This window comes from Trichomycterus rosablanca, chromosome 12 (genome assembly GCF_030014385.1).
Source record: "Trichomycterus rosablanca isolate fTriRos1 chromosome 12, fTriRos1.hap1, whole genome shotgun sequence".
NCBI lineage: Eukaryota > Metazoa > Chordata > Actinopteri > Siluriformes > Trichomycteridae > Trichomycterus > Trichomycterus rosablanca.
This window is the reverse complement of record NC_085999.1, coordinates 11,368,813-11,392,418: the sequence shown is the minus strand read 5'-3', so window position 1 is coordinate 11,392,418 and position 23,606 is coordinate 11,368,813. Positions and strand designations below refer to the sequence as shown.

The following is a 23,606-nucleotide window of genomic DNA, read 5'->3' as shown; positions in this document are numbered from 1 at the left end:
TACAAAATTGTCCATGACTGTGTTTGATATTAAACTTGAACTGGTGAATCTTGTGTAATTACCTGTCCTGTCATGAATGTAACCAAAGTGTAAAACATGACGTTAAAATCCTAATAAAACACCTAATAGCAGTGGGTGAGACTGAAACACCAGAACTCAATAATAAAGAGATATCCACTAATGTTTTCCCATATATTGTATGTTTTATTAATACTATGCATGTCAGTCCTACATTGTCAAGGCTTCTAAACTGGAATGATGAGTGAACAGAGAAACACTGGACTGGACTGATGATGAATGTGTTATTATGGGGAAAAAGATATAATTACAAACCTAAAGAATTCAAAACACACAAAGGTAAGCAAAGCTGATGAATGTGAATGATGCTTTAATTTCCCACTTGCCTGGTCTATGTAGAACGCAGTGCCTGAGCGGATTTCTCTGCGCTGCTTAAGATCAGACTCGGTTGTGTCTCTGGATAAAGCCACATATTCAACCTCCCTCTTAGTCAGCTCCTACAGTTAATAATTACAGAATAATTACAACACCTACAGTTCATCGCTGATATACAAAATGGATTAAAAAACATGACGTAGAATAAATCAGGTGCAAAATAAACGCTTTGAAGTGTTAAGACTGTGTGATGAATGCTGTTTGAAATTACCAGGTACTGCATGGCAATGGAGCGGCGCAGTGGGCCGGGTGGGCCGATCAGAAACACATCCTGCCCCAGTAGGTCCTTCTGCATGATCCATCGAAGGTGCTGAGCAACTGCATGTGGCATGGACTCTGTCACTACAGAAAACGCACAATGCATTATTATTTTACTATATTTATTTATTTGGATTTTAATGCCATGTTTAACACATATGTGTCACTTGATGGCAGGATAGGTGTTATGTTTCTGTCTGCTTATTTTATCTTGTCTTTATAATTTGGGCTATTTTATATTTTCATTTTTATGGTTGGTGGGTTTTCTCCATCTATCAGGTGCTGGTGGGTTATTCTGGTGTGGCCGATTCTCCAATCTCATCTCATTAAGTGAAACACCTTTAGTCAATTTGCTTTTGGAGCCATAGGAACTCTGTGTGTTATTAGTTTAATTAGATTTTGTCTATACACTCACTGAGCACTTTATTAAAAACACCTATCCGGTACCTACATTCAATCATAGACTTTGTGGCTATACAATTACTGACTGTAGCCTGTGTTGTTTTGTACCCCATTCTCCTCCTGTGATCAGAAAGACTCCACTGATAAAACACTAAGGAAAAATGAATACACATTGTGTCTCTCACTGTCCACCTACAACCAGCACTAACAGGGTTTGTGCGCTTAATAAAAAGGCCAAATCCCAACAACACTGCTGCACCTGCTGCACTCATACATACACAGAACAGCACACACTGCCAGACCTGAGAATGCTCCAGCACTCAAACCACTCAAACATCATTTGATTATTGAGTGTGTGTGTGGGGGGGTGGGGGGGTGGGGGGGGGGGGGATTAATGCTCAGGGTACAGGAGGGGAAAAAAGCATACAAAGAAAGTGTACAGATGAGCTACAGTCAGTAATTGTATAACCACAAAAAATAAAATGAGTAATCAATGTAAAGAGCTGATAGGTGTTTGGTGATTGTAATTGCGGTAACAATCAGACATTTTATAAGTGTTTAAAACAAAAATCCAGGTCATTCCAAAGGGTTCACTTATTTTTTCTTGCAACTGGATACAAAAAAGTAGCCAAAATCTCCTCTGCACTGTTCAATCTTAGACAGAATGCCAAGAAACACCTGATAAGGTTTAACACCTGATCTACACAATGTACTGATGGGCCTCAGTCAACAGTTGATCAAAGACACCAAGAGTCCACTGTTCATATTTAAACCGCCAAAAACGCTGACCAATAAATAAATAAGCAGATGAGTAAATAAAGCACATACTGTGATTCCTGGGCACAAGTTCAGGGTTTCTGGGTGCCTTCAGCTGGTAGGAGATCTCGCCTATTTTCACAGTGTCACCTGTAAATATCAAAGAAAACTACATGAGATTTATTATTATGACTGGAAAACATAATCTTGTTGTGTTACTCCCTATTAGAAGAATGACCTGTGTGCACGGTGTACGCATTAGCATGTTTTTAAAGCTGGATGGTTTGCTTATTTATAGTAACCTCGCTTGGTGAGTAAGCCAGTGGATGTTTGTTGCCTTTTATTTTGACCACGGGTTCAGGTACTGTGTCACCACAGTGACGTGTTTCACATCCGGAATGACAAACTACCTGCATCATACCAGACAGCAGTTGTGTAACTATGGGCAGTGCAAATTTGGAGGGTGGTCAGCCTCACATAAATGCTTAGATTCAATAAAGATTCATTTCAATAATTCAAAATACCATCATCACATTCGAAAAGTAACTGAAAGGTTGAGAGTTCGAATCCCGGCTCTGCCATGCAGCCACTGTTGGGCCCTTGAGCAGGGCCCTTAACCCTTTCTGCTTCAGAAGCGCTGTACAATGATTGACCCTGTGCTCTGACCCCAGCTTCCAAACAATCTGGGACACGAGAAGAAAATGTGACTGTTCTGTACATCTGTATACATAAATATATACATACACATATATATATACAGTATATATACTGTATATATATACACATACATACATACACACACACACACACACACATATATATATATAGAAGTAAAGGAATATATATAGCGGCATAGAAGTAAAGGAATTAAAGGAATTAAATTAAAGTAATTAAATTCTGTTCTATTCTATTGACCTGACTGCATGTCTTTGGTCTGTGGGAGGAAACTGGAGCTCCCGGTGGAAACCCATGCGGACCTGGGAGAACATGCAAACTCCACACAGAAAGGACCCAGACAGCTCAAACTGGGAATCAAACCCAGGACCTTCTTGCTGTGAGTCAACAATAACAATAATACTCACTTATACAGTAGTAGCAAGCAGTTTTGCACAAAGCCTCAAGTACAGGATTAACTTTCTTACTTAGCTCGCCTGAATGAAGATAACTTATACCACAATAACAAAATAATAATATTATTTCAGAATAAAAATGTAAGCTGTATACGAGGTTTATTTAAAGTGTGTGTGTGTGTGTGTGTGTGTGTGTGTGTGTGTGTGTGTGTGTGTACCTGCAGTAGTGTTTAACAGTTTGACCTCATGTCCACTCCAGTTCCAACCTTCCTTTGACAGGACAGGACCCAAAATATTGCGCAGTCTCCTAGTGGCTACAGCAGCGGCTGTACCTTTCAATACGATACGCGACTGCATTCTGACTTTCACCGTTAAACCGGTAAACTACTTTTAAAAATGTAAGTTTATTTACACTTTTTAAACCATGTTTAATTCACATAACCCAACACCAGCCGCCTGCGCGAAAGAAAACACCGGAGCTTGTGCGTCGCATATTCGGCTCCGTGCGGAACCCAAACCGCGTTTCGGTTCCAGCCATGTCAAAAATCAGAGCATGACAGTGACAAACTGTATATCAAATTATTCTACAACAGTATCTTAACAAACTCTTAAACTTCGTCCCTCTGACCCCTTTTTTGACTCAAGTCTAGTTTACTGTGTCCTCTACTAATGTACTACAAAATGTAACCCCTATTACTTTCCTCCAAATTAAAGAAATTTGTTGTGGTTTGTTTGTTTACCAAGACTGTAGCATTAGCATATAGCATATACAAGTGTGGTAAACAAGGTACTGTTTTAAAGCTTAGAATGCCTACTTTTTAGTAATGTAAATAATTTACCTTATTTTATTTATGGTACTTTAAAAAGTACCATAAATTACATTGTAAAAGTACATTCTAATAAATGACATAATTTATATTTCCTAATATTGCAATTGTTGTATTTGTATCAATATTGGCAATTTTACATTTACATTTTCAGCATTTAGCAGACGTTTTTATCCAAAGTGACTTACAGTTGTGACAGTTTACAATCTAAGCAATTGAGGGTTAAGGGCCTTGCTCAAGGGCCTAACAGTGGGAACCTGCCAGTGGTGGGGCTTGAACCAGCAACCTTCTAATTACTGGTCCAGTACCTTAATCACTAGGCTACAGCTGCTCCTATTGTTACATTTACATTAAAAAAACAGAATCTCAAAATCACATTTATACTGGTAATTTTTCAAAGATTTTAAAGAAATCTGCTTATCTTAGCTTGTGTTCTTCAAAATTCTAAATTTATGTCTGGGTTGTAGCATTAGAAAAATTAAGTAAATTTAATTCAAACAAAATTAAATAAAAAGTTCAGACAAATAATCACATCAAATGACTTCAGAGAAAAAAGAGACAACAAACCTGGGTTCAAAATTAATGACAGTTACACCCTCCTACCACAGTTGGCACAGTGGGTGTTTGTTTGTTTATTAGGATTTTAACGTCATGTTTTACACTTTTGGTTACATTTATGACAGGAACGGTAGTTACTCATTACACAAGGTTTATCAGTTCACAAGGTTGTATCAAACACAGTCTTGGTCAATTTAGTGTCTCCATTTCACCTCACTTGCATGCCTTTGGACTGTGGGAGGAAACCGGAGCACCCGGAGGAAACCCACGAGGACATGGGGAGAACATGAAAACTCCACACAGAAAGGACCTGGACCGCCCCACCTGGGGATCAAACTTAGGACCTTCTTGCTGTGAGGCGACAGTGCTACCCACTTAGCCACTGTGCTGCACTGCAGTGACAATGACATGGTGGTGGTGTGTTAGTGTGTGTTGTGCTGGTACGAGTGGATCAGACACAGCAGCGCTGCTGGAATTTTTAGATACCGTGTCCACTCACTGTCCACTCTGTTAGACACTCCTACCTAGTTGGTCCACCCTGTAGATGTAAAGTCAGAGACGATCGCTCATCTATTGCTGCTGTTTGAGTTGGTCATCAGACGTTTATCAGTGGTCACATGACGCTGGATGTTTTTGGTTGGTGGACTATTCTCAGTCCAGCAGTGACAGTGAGGTGTTTAAAAACTCCATCAGCACTGCTGTGTCTGATCCACTCATACCAGTACAGCACACACTAACACACCACCACCATGTCAGTGTCACTGCAGTGCTGAGAATGATCCACCACCCAAATAATACCTACTCTGTCGTGGTCCTGTAGGGGGCCAACAAAAGATGCAGCGAAACAGATGAACTACAGTCAGTAATTGAAGAACTACAAAGTGCTTCTACAGTATATGGTAAGCGGAGCTGATAAAATAGACAGTGAGTGTAGAAACAAGGAGGTGGTCATAATGTTAAAATACATTCATTTAAAAACATTTATACATTTAAAATAAAAAAGAACTGTGCTACATAGAATAATTGAATCTAGAACACCCATTCTGAAAAAGTCCCAAGCATAATGTGAAGAATCATTTAAAGTACAGAACACCTTTATATCTTTTACTAGCAGATTTATTTAGGAATGGGCTTATCTAGTGCTATTAACCATCCAGGAACCCTTGAGGAACCTTAAGAAGTTCACTCAGTTCTGTTAAACCTGTAACTCCACTACTGGGGGATTTGGACGTAGCCATGGAGATTGCTTTGCTTCCTTTTATGGCTTGACATTTATCACGTGGTGAGAAGCTCAGCCCTTGGAGAGACTGTGGAAGAGGAGGAGTGGAGGAGGTGGAGGAGAGGATTTTAGAGGAGGGAGGTGATAAGTGGTAAGTGGTCTCGAACAGACTGGGATCCAGTTAAAGAATCCAACCATATGCACGGCAGTACGATTCCACGTACGGTGACTTTAGATTTGACTGCAAGCGTGTGGAGACAGCTCGTTACAGGCTGTGGGACAGACGAAGACTGGAAATATGGACGAGGAGTACCAGTACACACGGAGTCCTGCATGGGAAGAACTGGTGAGCACATCCTCATACATTTCCTACCCCGACTTTTCACATTCTTCTGTTTCTAATGACCGAGTACAAGTGGGTGAGGGAGGGTAAATCTGAGATTCGGTTCTGATCTGAGAATGTACTGTGTTCTGTAGGGGAATAATAGTGGTTCTCATGCTGCTGGGAAGGTTTAAGCAGTGTGGTGCCGCTGGATCTGTTCTGCTCTTTCCTGCTTTTGTTGCGCTCCGTGTGCAGGCTGAGGATGTTAAACACAAATAACGGGTTCCAAACCCGCCTGACTGCACTTGTGTAGAATAGTTCAGGAACTCTTCAGCCAAGGTTTGTGGAGTCTGAATGAAAAACAGAGCTACAGGCTGTTAGACATTATTGAGTTTAGAACCCAGCTTAGAACATTTAACTACAGACTGTTAGACAATCAGACTGAGACTGTTAAAACTAGGGATGCATCAATACCATTTTTTCCCAACCGAGTACAAGTACATGTATTTTTGTACTCGCCGATACCGATACCGATACCTATTTAGAATGATGCAATCTGGAGCATTATGGAATAGTGAAGTTTTTAGTGTAAAATAGTGCAGTGGAACAGTTGCTTGGGTTGCCATCACTAATTGTAAAAAAAACAAAAAAACACCACACAGACATCATTGAGAAAGCTTCTAAACGCACGTAATTAACGTTGTGCACATCATACATGCGATGCGATTCTGCTGATTGAAATATTTACTTTAAAAGGATAATACAGTCCGATCCCATCTGAGCCGATTCTATCAGCACATACATTCGTGGTTCACTTCGGCTTCCTCCGGGAGCTCCGGTTTCCTCCCACAGTCCAAAAACATGCAGCCATGTTAATTAAAGACACTGAACTGCCCTATAGGTGAATGGGTGTGTGTACGTGTGTGTGTGTGTGTGTGTGTGTCTGCCCTCTGATAGACTGGCGCACCGTCCAGGGTGTTACTGTGTGCCTTGCGCCCATTGAAAAGCTTGGATAGGCCCCCGACCCTGATTGGATATATGGTTAAGACAGTGAGTCAGTGAGTGAATGTGTGAATAGAATAGAAATTATAGAATGAACAGATTATACAGAATACAAAACATAAAAAGGAAAAGAATAAAACAAGAACCATAAAATAAAAAAAATATTTTTTAGAGAATTTATTGATTAGAGAATAAAATAAAATAAATAACTTACAGACCAGACAAGAATAAAACAGTAGAACACACTAGGATATTAAAACAGAATAAAAATAAAATGGATTACACTAGAATAGAGTGTAATAAAATAAAATGAACTAGGAAAAGGCATAGAATTAAATCTAATTTTAATACTATTAGAGAAAGAAAGTAGATGAATGGTATAGAATTATGGAAGAACATGTATCTTTAACGTGAAAAGTACAAATGTGGTTAATATAACTATTAAAAACTTGTTACAAATATTAAATGTCAACTGTTCTTATAAATTCATAGCAAAACTATTTGTGTCTAAAAATCCATATTTATTTATGTACTGAAAAGTTGGATACAGATATATAAAGTCTACATGTCCCTGCTACAATGCCAGTTTTTGTGATGTAAAAAGCAGACCAATATAAATCACTTCAGAACTTTTTCCACCTTTGATGTGACTTATAATCTGCACAAATACACTAAAAAAACAAAGTAAAAACAAAATACATAGAACAATGTGCTTGCACAGATAGACACCCTTAAACTGATACTTTGTTTGATTTTATGACAACAATCAGTGTTTTTGGATAGTAGTCTGAGCATGTCACTTCTTGTCTTGGCAAGCTTTGCCCACTCTGCCTTGCAAACGTGCTCCAGATCTGTCAGATTGTGAGGGCATCTTCTGTGCGCAGCCCTATTCAGGTCACCCCATAGGTTTTCAATTGGATTTAGGTTCGGTCTGTGGCTGGGCTATTTCAAAACTTTGATCTTCGTCTGGTGAAGCCATTTATTTGTTTATGTGGAGGAATGCATTGGGTTGTTGTCATGCTGAAAGGTGAAATTCCTCTTCATCTTTTTAGCAGAGATCTAAAGGTTTTGTGCCAAAATTGGATGTCACTGTGTTCCATTGTATATGCGATCTCTTAAACATTTTTTGTGCCATTTTCCTGACTGATACATTTCAACATTGAGATCCCTTTGATACTTTGGAAGCTATTTGTGTACTGTGGCTTCTACTGTAAGATGCAACTAAGTAAATGTCAGGAAAATCCTACTAGAAGAGCTAAACCTTATATGGAGTTAATATAATAGAGTCACTTTAATTGATGTCTGGTGGTGCTGACGATTTAACTAGAGTTTGAATGTAATTGATTCATTCTGAACACAGCCACATCACCAGTTATATGATGGTGTGCACACTTATTTTCAATTGAATTGCACTGATTGTAGGTCACATTAAAGGTGGAATTAAATCTGAAATGATTTCTCTTGATTTAATTTTTTACATTACAAAATCCTGCCATTTACCAGGGGTGTGTATCTTGTTATATCCACTGTACATTTGTCATGTTCATGGATGTACGAAAGCTAAGACATCATACTTTAGACACATTTGGAACAGTTGGAAGATAACATCACACACTATATGTGGGTCATTTTACTACTGTGGTGGAAAACAGGACACAGCATTATACAGACCTGCTGGTTCTGCACCAATATCAACATTTTTATGAATGATTTATTAAGGTAATGATGCTATTAATTGTTTTTACATCATGAATGTTCATAAAGATGTTTCTTTGGGTGTAAATTGTAAGTTAATTAGGACACCAATGAGAAAATAAAAGGACCAATGAATTAAGGTTTTTTTTATGGAATCAAATCAATATCAATGCTGTAAAGCAAGCCTATTTATTTAGCAGTGTGTGTAGTTGAGTACAATCTTCTAGTCCCTTGCTTAATTATAAATGATTAAATTATCAAGGATTTTAATTTCCACTTGTATTTAATTAAAACATCATGTCTGCAACACTTTTTAGAAACGTTGGGAGAGGGGCATGTTTACCACTGTTACATCATCTAGACGACAGCATATGTCTCTTTATCATTTTTATGTACCACTCAGCATTAAAGGTGCTTTTACGGTTGTGCAAGTTACCCATACCATTGGCACTAACTTACCTCACATAACATAACAGCTGGCTGTGCACGTTAACAATTTAAATGGTCCTTTTCCTTACAAGAACATTTACCCTTCAACAGCACACATTGCCGCTTATCATCAGTCCTCAGTTAGATGAACTTAAGCCCAGAGATGGCAGCATCATTTCTGGATGTTGCTTTTATTTCATAGTTGGTTTCTGCTTTGCATAGTGGAGGCTTGCATTTGTAAATGCACAGATAAACTATGTGTACAGACAAGGGTATTTCAGAGCCCAAATGGTTATTTCATAACAAAAACATGTTGGTTTTTATATGGTCTTAAGAATCACAGACATTTAACAGAAAATTTTACAGATTCTCTAAATCTTTTAATAATGTTATGGACTGTAGATGGTGAAATTTCAAAATTTCTTGCAATTGCACATTGAAGTGTTAATACTTCACCCATTCTTGTTTGTGAATGATTAAGATTTTTGGCCTTTTTTTTTATATTCAATCATGATAGTATCAGCAGTTACCTGTTCATCTGAGTTGCAGAACAGTGGTCTTTGATTATGGCTATGCCCCTGTCCAAGATTTTTAGAATATGTTGCAGGCATTTATTCAAATATCAACCAGGTTAATAAGGTAAACATTAAATATATATCATCTTACCTATTTGGTTACAATGGAAATACCTGTAAAAGACAAATCAATGAATATATATTACTATGTATGCTATGAATGTAAACAAGTCCACCTTAATGTTTTATCTATATGTGAAGTAGCAGATTCTGAAAAAAAGAATGACACAATGTGTAATAACAGCTCTATCAAAATATTCATTATTATTCGGTGCATTAAATGCACTTAAAAGTCACATACCTTCACGTAACATTTTAAGGTAACTGACCTTAACTTTAGCACATGATAAAACCTGCATGAGCTCTGATTTCCTCCCACAGTTCAAAGACATGCAGTCAGGTTAATTGGAGATACTAAAATTGAGTGTGTTAACGTGGGGGTGAATGTGTGTGTTTGTGTTTTCCCTGTGATGGACTGGCGACTTGTAAGGGTGTTTCCTACCTCTCGCACAGTGAATTGTACCCACCATGACCTTGAAGAGAATAAAGCAGTGGTAAAACAGACAATGAATGAATGAATAAGAAGAACAAGAATATAATAATAGTATGAAGTACTTGTGCCGCTCAGGTGGCGCAGCGGTAAAGTATGCTAGTGCACCAGAGTTGGGGTTCTGAATGCATCGCATCGAATCTCAACTCTGCCTTTCCGACTGGGTTGGGCAGCAGCATGAACAACGATTGACTGTTGTACAAGGTTAGAGGGTAGAGAGTCAGATCATAGGTCCTCATAACTGGTACAACTGCGGCCCCTGCTGGCTGACTGATTGCGCCTGAACAGGAATAATGCTGATGGGGGTGTGACCTTCCGTACACAGCGTCCATTAGTGTATGAACTCGACTCGTGCAGGTGAAAAATGCAGTCTGTACTGATTGCGTACCGGAGGGGGCACCAGTCAGTTGAGAGGCGTCCTCAGTCAGCGGTGAAGGATCGAATTGGTAACCATTAGAATAGGGGAAAAAATTGGGGGGGGAAAATAGATTAAAAAAAAAAGTACTTGTAAAACTTGTTAATTATTGTAGTTTTTGCTCCCATTGTGAAATGTATAATAATTGTTATGATGATAATGATGGTGATGGTGGTTATTTAATTTTATTTGTCATTTCATTTTCATCAACTACTTTATCCTGGTCAGGGTTGTGACAGGTGAGGTTTCACCAGAAAAAAAATTGGGCACATGGCATGAATACCCTGGACAGGATGCCATTTCATTATTATTATTATTATTATTATTATTATTATTATTATTATTATGGGACAGTGGTAGCCTAGTGGGTAGAGCTTTGGGCTATCAACCGGAAGATTGGCGGTTCAAATCCAGGCTCTGCTATGCAGCCACTGTTGGGTCCTTGAGCAAGGCCCTTAACCCTTTCTGCTCCAGGGGCGCCGTACGATGGCTGACCCTGCGCTCTGACCCCAGCTTACAAACAAGCAGGGATATGCGAATAAAGAATTTCATTGTACTGTACACGTGTATATGTATATATGACAAATAAAGTACATCATCTTCTTCTAATTATTATTATTATTATTATCATTATTGTTGTTTTGTTGTTGTAATTTATTAGTCTGCTATTATTATTATTATTGTTGTTGTTATTATTATTTATTATTATTAATTATTGCAGATGTGAAGATGTTTTGATATTTTGGGGGGGTGTCGTGACTTTAAAAAGTTTGGGAACAGCTGTGAGAAACATCTGTTGCTGTGGTAGTTTGGTGACCACTAGGGTTTGCTGTAGAATTGCTGCCTATATAGTAAGTGACTGTAGGCGCGCGTGTGCGTGTGTGTGCGCGCGCGCGCGCTCTCTTCGGTTATCATATGTGGGCACGAGCTGTGGCATTAAAGCCCTGGAGGCAGACAGTGCTGGTAGAGATGCCAGGCGGGTAGTCGTGGATGTGCTGGTGTAATCCTCGGACTGTGAGTGGGAGTGAGTGGGGTGCATGGACAGATATAGAAGTGGAGAAGTGTATGGGCAGTAATAGCACCGCTGGCTGATGGCGAGGCGGCCCGCTGTGCTGGAGCCGATGCGCGGCTCTCGGTGGCATGCTGAGCGTAAGGGAGCCGTGATGGATGAACCGGTGGAGGCAGAAGCAGCGCTGGATGAATCCGCGCACAGTCGGGCTTACCGCGGTTCTTCTTTTATGCACCAGGAGCCGTGCGGACCGGCCGGTGGGATGCAGACGGTCGCGGAGTCGGGAGCCGCCGGGGGATCCGGAGGCGTGGACGAGTCATCAGACAGCGAAGGGGAGCAAGAAGGGCCGCAGAAGCTGATCAGGAAAGTGTCCACGTCTGGACAGATCCGCAGCAAGGTGAGCGCTGTCCGCCGTGTGATAATCCAGATAATCCGATTAACCTGTTTGTGTCAAAAGCATCGTCCTGTCATCTGTTACATTCAGTCACAGACACACTGTTGAACACACTGAGCTGAGAGTCCATATAGTATCTATCAGTCAACCTTACAGGACCAAACAAATGTCTGATTTGCCTTAATTCCTGCTGTGCTTTATTCTAATACTAGTAGTATATACTGTACATGACTCGAACCTGTTGATGCATTAGTTGAGAATTAGAATGAGAAGATGTGAAAGGAATTTAGGAGCAACATAACATTGGATAATAATAAACCACTAGTTGTAGCCTAATGGTTAAGGTACTGGACTAGTAATCGAAAGATCACTGGTTCAAGCCACTGTTGGGCCCTCGAGCAAGGCCCTTAACCCTCAACTGCTTAGACAGTATACTGTCACAGTACTGTAAGTCGCTTCAGATCAAAGCATCTGCTAAATACTGCCAATGTAAATGTAAAATGTAAGATCATTCATTAAACCACTAACCCCTAATTAGAGTCACTGTGTGTCTGGACCCATATGATCTTATGAATCACGGAACCCAAAATGTTCCCTTTTTGTGGCTAGAATGATCCCATAAATGCTCTGTACAGTATATTTTACCCCAGTCATTAGGTGCATGTGTTATTCCTTCATCTAAGACACAACAGTGAATCAGATGTACCGTATATGTACGTTTATAAGGAGGTGGCACAGTGGCTAGGTTGGTAGCATTGTTGCCTCACAGCATGAAGGTCCTGGGTTCAGTTCCTGGATGGAGCGGTCCAGGTCCTTTCTGTGTGGAGTTTGCATGTTTTCCATGTGTCTGTGTTGGTTTCCTCTGGGAGATCCGGTTTCCTCCCATAGTCCAAAGACGTGTAAGCTGTAACTACTTGTCCTGTCATGAATGTAAACAAAAGTGTAAACATGATGTTAAAATCCTTATAACTAAAAAATGACACTTATAAGATACACTACATTAGTTTTTCCAAGATAAATACATACTAAGGTGCAAAATATCTAACATTTGGAATAAAATTCCAATAACAGATATAATGTAATATGTTATTTTTGGAACTGTACCCAGTATTGAGAGTGAGGTGGAAATACATTATGGACATGGTGCCAATCTGTCGAAAGAGTGGGTGGGAATACCACTTTTACATATACGTATATATATATATATATATATTTATTTTATATATATATATTTATAAATATTGTGTTTAATAGTAATTGCCATTATACAGGGTTCCCCAAAGTCTGGACACATAGGCAAAATGCATATTTTCAATACATTTCATATTATTATTAATCAATAACATCTTCAATGTGTTTTTCACTATTTGTGATGCAATATGTATGTGTGTGTATTTTAGTAAACATATAGTTAGTTATAGTTAGTGATATTTCCTATGTGTCCAGACTTTAGGGACACCCTGTAGAGCCATGATTTTTTATTTTATACTACCTTGTTTTATTTACTTTAACTGTATTAACTAAAACAATATACAATTTTAGGTGGTAGATGTTATAAAAGCATGAAATAATTCTTGCAATATTTTACGTGATTTATCGTAACATTAATATCATATAGTCAATTTGCCTACATTTACCCCAGTACTGATGTTACAATTTGCTAAATGTGATTACAACCATGAAAAAAATAATGCACAGTTACCCATTATCACATCACTCAAGAAACAAAAACAAATTCTAATTTCTGATCTGCTTTATTATTTTGTTGTTGATTTATTTACTACTAATATAGATTAGATTGTAACCTATTGTACTTTTAAATATCTCAGAGCAGTTTTATAGTTTTTAGATTATAGTATTACATGAATGATAGATTTGGTCTGTGTTTTAGGAGTCAGTGTCAGAAAGTATATAGTTATTTTTTGCAATACTGTAATCATATTGTCATGCAGTCATTGTTCAAACACTGAGCTTATTCAAATATTCAGGGCATGCTTGTAAGTTTGGATTTGTTTGCTTGTTACTGATCCCTAATACCTATGCTCATGTAATAAAAGTGTATATATTAGTAACAATTGAGTTAAGGATTACACTAGTTTAAATGACTTTACACATAAATTATTCTGTGCTGTGTAACTTCTTTTCAAGTACAGAATCTACTTAATTATTGACTGCCACTCTCCAGCCTCACTACATTATTTAAGAAGACTATATTTAGAACCTTGCTGCTCTGGATTACGAACCAAAGCAGAAAGGCTTTTGACATGTTAATTAAGAGCCTTTTATCTTAACCAGATGAGTAAATAGACTCCTTAAGACCTCCTTCAGAATATTCTACCATGTCTTTTTTTACATTTATGTTCTTGACATTTAGTGGGTGCTCTCATTGGATGACTGTGGCCAAATGCAGCTCAAGCAATTGAAGGTTAAGAGCCCAAAAATGGCAGGCCGGTAGTGGTGGGGCTTGAAACAATGACCTTTTGATTACTTGCCCATTACTTTAATTGCATTTTTTAAAAACAACTCCTCTCTCCCCAAACGTTTAAAAGGTGTATTGGCTGTAGGTTTAAATAAGTGTGTAAATGTGGGCAAGGGTTTGGAGCCCTGTCCTAGGTGTGTGTCTGTCCATGAGCTGAAACAAGATGAAGTCGTTACTATAGATAATTAATTAAAAGTAATAATTTATTTGCATATGGGCATATAATAAAGTAAATATAGAGATAAATTCTGCCTTACTTGCAGCTTTTCATAACCAGACATGAAGCAGTGAGAACCTGAGCAATTTAATAATTTTTTGCTCTAATAATGCTTAGAGTTTGGTGTCAGCTCTTGTCTGAGCATTAAACAAGCTGTCTGCCTGTATGTGGGGAAACAGAGGCACAGCTTGGATGTTATGTACTGTATGTCTGTGTAGATCTACACAGGTCAATCACAGTTTTACTTAAGGTAGATGGATGGATGGGTGGATAGATAAATAGATACTTTACTTTACTTTTGTTATAGATACTTTGTTTCGTCCCAAAACACCATGTGTTCAGGTGTCGCAGCAGTGTAACAGCAGCGTTACAGAGTAGCCCACCGTCTCCAGAAGAGAGTTCAAGCCACATGCATTGTCAGTCACTCAACAGACACAAATAACCGTGCCTAAGTCAGGGGACACCAGATGGGGATCTCTGGTCCAGGTGCTGATAGAAGTCGAAGAGAAATGACATAATGTGATCCTCTGTAAGTGTTAGAATCTGCCGCTGGAGGCAGAGGCGAGTAGAAGGATACCAAGAGTGGCGTAGAAGGACTCCAAGAGTGGCGTAGAAGGACTCCAAGAGTGGGGTGCACAGGGAAATCGGATATATCCGAATTGGGGCTACACAAAAAAAAGCACACATGGAGCCAATGCATGAATAATGTGAAGAAATGATAAATGGGCAATGATAAGTCAAGACTATTCGACTATTAAACATAAACAATAAACAGTTTTAGTTATCATGCCGACTAATCAGGGCACAGACAAAAAAGTAGCACATGCTTTTGGCTTGTATAATGTGTATTAATTAACACATGTTCATAGATCTTATGTAAATAATTTGTAATGTATACATTCATGTGGGAAACCTTTTCTGTTAGTCAGTGCAGCCCTAGAAGTCTGTAAAAAGTGTTCATCTTCAATAACTGTGTTGTTTTAATAGGAGTTTAGGTGGAATTGTAGCCTAATAAATTCTTGGCACAATTTAGAATAGTCAGTCAACCAGTGGTGGATAAAGCACATGAAAGCCATACTTGAATAAAAGTACAAATATCTTATCAGAAATTTACTTTGATAGAAGTTAAAGTCCCCTCTTAGAATATAACTTGAGTAAAAGTCTTAAAATATCTGATGTTTAGTGTACTTAAGGATCAAAAGTCATTTTCTGATATTAAATACCAAGGATTAAAAGTAGAAGTACAAGTAAATGCTGTTAATAAAAACACAATATGAAGATTGTTCTTTTAAGCCTGTAAACCACCTTAACAACAGAGCTTACCTTACACCTACAGAAAAACGAGGTCTTCACGACATAAGAATTTACAGAACAAAATTATAATAATTCTTCCTTCTCTCTGAACATGATTGTACCAAATCATGATTACAATCACCTGTTGACATCACCTGTTTGAAATCACATCATTATTTAGTATTTTTATCTCGTTAATAGCCCTAAATTGCCCCGTCCCAAATTTTCTTTACTTTTATTACTTCATTACATTACACCACTGCAGTCAACCCAGGCCTCCAGAGCTGTACCTTAACAAAACTACCTGCTGCACCACTCTTCCATCATGTGTGTAGACATTACATAGAACATTAACTGCAAAAAGCAGATCTTATTTTGTTAAATGCTAAATTGTTTCAGTAGACAGAAACAGAATACAAATTCAGCATCTTGGTGAGAGACTGAACATAATATAAATTTCCACTGGTCCAGACATCACAAAAATGTTGACAGCTTAGACAAATCAGTGTCTGACGTCCTTATCTTAAACTCAAATGTACTGTACAAACGGTGCATCAGAATAGCACCTGTCTACCTGTCATTTCCATTCACTAACACAATCAACAATAAATCACAATGCTGGTGCTCGATAAATCTGTACTGACACCACCATGTATTTTTTCTACACTCACTGTCCATTTTATCAGCTCCACTTACCATATAGAAGCACTTTGTACAATTACTGACTGTAGTCCATCTGTTTCTCTACATACTTTTTAAGCCTGCTTTCACCCTGTTATTCAATGGTCAGGACCCCCACAGGACCACCACAGAGCAGGTACTAGTTAGGTATTGGATCATTCTCAGCACTGCAGTGACAAGGACATGATGGTGGTGTGTTAGTGTGTGTTGTGCGGATCAGACACAGCAGCGCTGCTGGAGTTTTTAAATACCATGTCCACTCACTGTCCACTCTATTAGACACTCCTACCTAGTTGGTCCACCTTGTAGATGTAATGTCAGAGACGATCGCTCATCTATTGCTGCTGTTTGAGTTGGTCATCTTCTAGACCTTCATCAGTGGTCACAGGACGCTGCCCACAGGGCGCTTTTGGCTGGATATTTTTGTTTGGTGGACTATTCTCAGTCCAGCAGTGACAGTGAGGTGTTTAAAAACTCCATCAGTGCTTCTGTATCTTATCCACTCATACCAGCACAACACACACTAACACACCACCACCATGTCAGTGTCACTGCAGTGCCGAGAATGATCCACCACCTAAATAATACCTGCTCTGTGGTGGTCCTGTGGGGGTCCTGACCATTGAAGAACAGGGTGAAAGCAGGCTAAAAATGTATGTAGAGAAACAGATGGACTACAGCTAGTAACTGTAGAACTACAAAGTGCTTCTATATGGTAAGTGATAAAATGGACAATGAGTGTATAAACAGGGAGGTGGTTTTAATGTTATGGCTGATCGGTGTACAGGTGTTTTATTTTGCTAGTTTGTAAGTCACATTGATTTGCTTGTTATTTTATCAGTGCCTCATAAAGTGGAGTACAAAGTTATTATGAGTGTAAATAAAAGGGAATAAGTGTGTTTTTTGGGAAGCTGCTTTGTTTTTCCATGTTGGACTGGATTCATCTTGAGCCTTGTAGACTGCACGACTGGCTTTGATGTGTGCAGATCAGCAGTAATGGAGTACACGGCCCCCGAGTGTTCCACCTCATTGTTTGCTCAACTTGGCTCATCATAGAGACTGTCTATGGCTTCCTGCCTGTGCCTTGGCCACTCTTGTACACACAAACACACATGTACACGGATTTACACACACACACACACACACACACACACACACTCACACACAGCTGTCCAGATGCTGTGTGCTGGGTGTTTTACAGCAGGGGTGCGATGGCTGTTTTTTGCTGATGCCATGACGACCAGCAGGTAGGTCTGTACCTTCATTAGGATAAGCAGGGATAAAATAAAAGCTCAGAGCCGCATGCAAATAATCCTTAGAACTGTTTTTGAAACGTGGAAACAAAACACCTAATAAAGCAGGAGTTTCTTCTTTTTTTATGCTTATGATGTGTTGATTTAGTTTCCTTAGCAACACACCTCTTAGTGTTTATTCAGCAGGTCTCCCACTCACCAGTCAGGCTGAGTGATGCTCCTTTTCTACAAAAGCACGCTGACACATTGAGTAACACAGAACAGTCTTTGGAAGGCAAATATTCGTTTAAAAGACCGGCGCATTCTCAGTGCATTAACAAGATATATATTTTCAACATACCAGTATTCTTCCTAACACTGTTAATGTCTTTAAATTCATTATGTATACACTGATCAGCCATAACATTAAAACCATCTCCTTGTTTCTGCACTCACTGTCCATTTTATCAGCTCCACTTATCATATAGAAGCACCTGTAGTTCTACAATTACTGACTGTAGTCCAGCTGTTTCTCTGCATACTTTTTTGCCTGCTTTCATGCTGTTCTTCAGTGATCAGGACCCCCACAGGACCACTACAGAGAAGTATTATTTAGTTGGTGAATCATTCTCAGCACTGCAGTGACAAAGACATGGTGGTGGTGTGTTAGTGTGTGTTGTGCTGGCATGAGTGGATTATACACAGCAGCGCTGATGGAGTTTTAAATATTGTGTCCACTCACTGTCCACTCTATTAGACACTTCTACCTAGTTGGTCCACCTTGTAGATGTAAAGTCAGAGACGATCGCTCATCTATTGCTGCTGTTTGAGTTGGTCATCTTCTAGACCTTCATCAGTTGTCACTGGACGCTGCCCACAGGGTGCTGTTGGCTGGATATCTTTGGTTGGTGGACTATTCTCAGTCTAGCAGTGACAGTAAGGTGTTTAAAAACTCCATTAGCGCTGCTGTGTCTGATCCACTCATACCAGCACAACACACACTAACACACCACCACCATGTCAGTGTCACTGCAGTGCTGTGAATGATCCACCACCTAAATAATACCTGCTCTGTGATGGTGCTGTGGGGGTCCTGACCATTGAAGAACAGGGTGAAATGGGGCTAACAAAATATGTAAAGAAACAGATGGACTACAGTCAGTAATTGTAGAACTACAAAGTGCTTCTATATGGTAAGTGGAGCTGATTAAATGGACAGTGTGTGTAGAAACAAAAAGGTGTTTTTAATGTTATGGCTGATCGGTGTACACTGTGGCCATGGAAACTATTTGTTATTGCTGGCAGGTCTGTAAAAGTAAATCTGGTCAAATGTTTATTGGCAATCATCAACTGCCAATCAATGCACCTCATTAAATAGCATCAGAATGACCACAAATACATGGAGATTCACAAAATTCAAGTCTTGCTAGCACACTGCAAATTTCAAGCTGTCAAATTTCAAGAGAAGTGACGAGGGGTTTAATGATACCACGTCCGAAAATGCACATCAACAAATATCGAGCGATCAAAGTTTGTGCGCTGATGTACAGCGTAAAATAAAGGAGACAAAATAAATGAATCTGAGTGGATTTGGCAACACGAACAGACTGGATTGTTCTATAGTGAGTTGGAGGTTAATAAATATTTTTTGCAATGCAACGTTGGTGTTATGTTTTGTAGAGAACGATAAGGTCAGAAATGCTGTAAAACTTGTGTGTGTGTACCGATGTATTCTGATATAAACTATATTATTCCCCTGTCCCACCTGTTTACATTTTCTCCCCTGCGTTCCCCCTCACACCGTATCTTGCGTTCTCCAGTTATGAGGACTTATGATCCGACTTTCTTACCCTCTAACCCTGAACAACAGCCAGTCGTTGTTCATGCAGCCGCCCAGCCTAGTCGGAAAGGCAGAGCTGAGATTTGATACGATGTATTCAAAACCCCAACTCTGGTGAGCTAGCGTACTTTACTGCTGCGCCACCTGAGCGGCTTAATTGCAAAGATTTACTTCCAGCACACTTCCACAGACTTGCATAAAAGCATATTTAAATAAAGGATGTAAATTTAAATGAGGTAATTCTGTGACATGAACGTCTGAGGAAATAGTGCCTGTGTTTCTCTTTCAATAAATATCAACTCCTTGCACTACTAATGCACTGAAAGTCTAGGTTTACCCTGTTGTCCTCCAGCTACATCTGCCTTGATGGGATTAACCACATAATAGGAGAATTTGATAGTGCAATTAAAACTGAAAGTGTACAGAGCTGAATGATGCTGTAGTAGACGATTGTCTACACGGCTTATCACCGTACCACTGACTAGAAATTACATTATTTTTGCTTAAGAGAACAGGATGCTAAAGCCAGATTGAATTATTAACCTTGTAGAAACTAAGGGTTATGTATATTGATTAAACCCTTAATATCTTTAACTGTAAATCATTAAAATAATGGAAAGCCTGTTGGATGTCCCATTCCAAAACAGTGGACATTAATGTAAAGTTGACCCTTCATATTACTCTATATTGCTGTAACACCAGCACTGGGATTCTGAACTCTCCCGAGTTCAATTTCAGCTCTGCTATCGGTCAGCGGGGCGCCCCCTAGCAGGCACAATTGGCAATGCCTGCAGCAGACAAAATTGGCCACAAGTCTGTTAGAGGGAAGACCAGACTAAAAAGGGGGTTTGGTCTTTGACGCTGTGTAAGGACCCTGGTTAGTTGCCTATACAGAAGTGGAGGAACGTGGAAATCAGTGCATGACTCTCCATGTGCAAGACTGGCCTCATAGATAGATGGATAGATAGATAGATAGATAGATAGATAGATAGATAGATAGATAGATAGATAGATAGATAGATAGATAGATAGATAGATAGATAGATAGATACTTTATTGATCCCGAAGGAAATTAGAGTGCAAATCCACATACTTCATGTGCAAATCCACTGAAGTATGGGCGAATTAGAAGGGGTTGTGGACTGCGCACATGCCTGAGGGAGAGTGTGTCAGGCAAAGATACCCTCATCGGATACAATCGGGGTCCCAAGCAGTGAAAGACTAATTGGCTACACTAAAAAGGGATAAAAGGGAGAAAATGCATAAATGAATTGTCTCTATGTTTCTGGGAATTTGGGCCCATCTCATCGACCTTCCAATTCATCCCAAAATGATTCAATAGAGAAGAGGTCAGAGCTCTAGTCCATTGGAGTTCCAACAAACATGTCAAACCATGTCCTTATAGAACTCACTTTGTACACAGGAGCCCAGTAATACTAAAACAGGAAAGGGTCCCAAATTGTGGGCACAAATCAAGAAGCCTCTTAGCAATGGGGGTGGCGGGAACATTTAAAATCAATAATTACTAGAAGCATTGAAATACCTTTGGCCATGTAGTGTACAGCACACTTACAAGTGTATATGATCTTTTGATTTTACTGTGTCATATGCAAATAGGAGTGCAACCCTAAAAGAGATCCAGGTGTAAAGATAAGGAGGGGAATTAGTGATAGCGCTGATACAGAGTACGACAATTATCCCTGACACATCCTTTTTATTGAGTTAGGAAGACCTGCTCTGTCTGTGGGTCTGTGTCCCGTGCTCTAATGCATGAATGAGATGAAGTACTGATTAGATAGTGGATCTGGGAGAGTGGAATCGCCCCAGGCGTGGAGCATAATGTTTACCATCTGTGTGTAGACGTAGTTGCCAAACTTATCATATCATATGGGCGGCAAGGTGGCTCGGTGGGTAGCACTGTCATCTTACAGCAAGAGAGTCCTGGGTCCCAGGTGGAGCGGTCCTGGTCATTTATGTGTGGAGTTTGCATGTTCTCCCTGTGTCTGTGTGGGTTTCCTTCCATAGTCCAAAGACATTCAGAGGTGAGGTGATTTGGAGATACAAAATTGTCCATGACTGTATTTGATATTGAACTTGAACTGATGAATCTTGTGTAACCAGTAATTACCTGTTCTTTTATGAGTGTAACCAAAGTGTAAAACATGATGTTAAAATCGTAATAAATAAATAAATCATATCATATTTATTGGTTACACATAGTGTTGGTTGCAGACGAACTACAAAATATTATAAAAGCGCTGTTTACATCGTAGTCTTTGATTTAAATTGACAAAAAGCCACATGATCCAATATGTCCCGAGTCCTGGGTCGATCCCCAGATGGGGTGGCCCAGGTCCTTTCTGTGTGGAGTTTGCATGTTCTCCCCGTGTCTGTGTGGGTTTCCTCCTGGAGCTCCTGTTTCCTCCCACAGTCCAAAGATGTGCAAAAGAGGTGAATTGCAGATACAAAATTGTCCATGACTGTGTTTGACATTAAACTTGTGAACTGACGAATCTTGTGTAGCCAGTAACTACCGTTTCTGTCATGAATGTAACCAAAGTGTGTAAAACATGACCTCAGAGGTTAAACTTTTTAAGCATGAACTTTTAGCAAGATTTAGGTGTTTGTTTTGGGGTGCTCCAAATTCATATCGCAGTCTGGTTCAGTTTACTTGGGAGATGAAGATGGTGATGATGATGACTGTGTGCCGTCATTGATTAACAGAAATACCAAGGCATTTTGAGGAAGAAAGTTATAACTTCTGTTGTGAAATTGAACCTTGGTAATAATTGGACTTTCCAACAAGACAGTGTTGTTTGAGGAATCAGTCCTGGAATATCCTGGAGTGGCCTTCTCATTTAAATTCCAAAATATTTGATAAGATTTAAAGAAAGCAGTTATTTTATAAAAAAAAACAAAAAACTTTTGCACGAGAAGAATGGTCATAGATTCCACAAAAGATAAGTCAGAAGCTTGTTAGCACTTAGCAGAATTGCTTATTAGAGTTTATCAAGTACTGAGACTGGAGGATGAATATTAGTGCACATGGACATTTGGTCCAGAGAACTTCACTGATTGTTCAGTTGATCTTGGTGGTTAGAATATAACTGTTTAGCAGACAGTTGTGACTAGGGATGTAACGATACACTCTACCCACAATGCGATTCATGATACTGGGTTCACGATACGATATTTTTCCCGATCTTTTAAACTGAAATTGAGAACAAATTATGAAAGTTTCCTTTTATTATTTCTCTATACTGTATTTGCGATTGTCTTTTATTTAACCAAATAATGAATGCCCTTTTATTTCTGAGGTAGGTACAAACTATGCCAGTGACGTCAACCAGGCGAGGTGTATAGCGCCAGTGCCCTCTGCTGTTTAAAGTGAATATCGATTCATTTTACATGTCAAATCGATTTGAATTGTGGAATTTTTGAATCGGTTATTAACTGTCTTGTGGTGCATCGTTACATCCCTGGTTGTGACTGTATACAGTCCAAGCAATTAAGAGTGAAGAGCCTTGCTCAAGGGTCCAACAGAGGCAGCAAATTGAACCTGTGACCTTTTGATTACTATCAAAATTCACTGTCAATTACCTTAACCACTGAGCTACTACTGGACTTAAAGGTCATATGCTAGTCTAAGGAAAACACTTCTATAATCACAATTATTAGTGTCTCACTGAAATTTGTATATATTGTGTGTATGTATGTTTGGGAAGCCTGGCTAGTAGATCTGTTTTTTTTTTTTTTGTTATACAACCCCCCCCCCCCCCCCCCCCCCCCTTCGTTGATTGTATAGCAGTGTTTTAGTGGCTGTCAGTCCTTTCTCCTCCCCACGCCTGAGTGTCCTGACCAGTGTAATTGTTACCTTGTGTTCTCCCTCCTTTCTACACAATGGTTCTGTGTCGAGGAGATGGGAAAATT

The 23,606-nt window shown here is 39.3% G+C and overlaps 2 protein-coding genes across 5 annotated transcripts in view; one reads left to right on the top strand and one right to left on the bottom strand.

Annotated features, from left to right (window-relative positions):
* vwa8 (von Willebrand factor A domain containing 8) overlaps positions 1–3,308 on the bottom strand; it is a 107,943-nt gene extending 104,635 nt beyond the window's left edge. Inside the window, exons 1-4 of the mRNA XM_063005615.1 lie at positions 3,158–3,308; positions 1,942–2,019; positions 665–795; positions 405–515 (exon numbers count right to left, since the gene is read on the bottom strand). Coding sequence (XP_062861685.1) covers positions 405–515; positions 665–795; positions 1,942–2,019; positions 3,158–3,296 — 459 coding nt within the window. The 5' untranslated portion in view covers positions 3,297–3,308. The remainder of the gene's footprint in view (positions 1–404; positions 516–664; positions 796–1,941; positions 2,020–3,157) is intronic.
* Positions 3,309–5,740: 2,432 nt separating this feature from the next.
* The window catches only part of dgkh (diacylglycerol kinase, eta), an 84,019-nt gene continuing 66,153 nt past the window's right edge, over positions 5,741–23,606 (top strand). For 3 of the 4 annotated variants that reach the window (XM_063005410.1, XM_063005414.1, XM_063005412.1), the window contains exons 1-2: positions 5,741–5,889; positions 11,779–11,937. In XM_063005410.1, the coding sequence (XP_062861480.1) occupies positions 5,842–5,889; positions 11,779–11,937 (207 nt within the window). In that variant the 5' untranslated portion in view covers positions 5,741–5,841. Of the gene's footprint in view, positions 5,890–6,153; positions 6,205–11,778; positions 11,938–23,606 lie in introns of those variants that run through there. The other variant, XM_063005411.1, reaches the window with a different exon arrangement.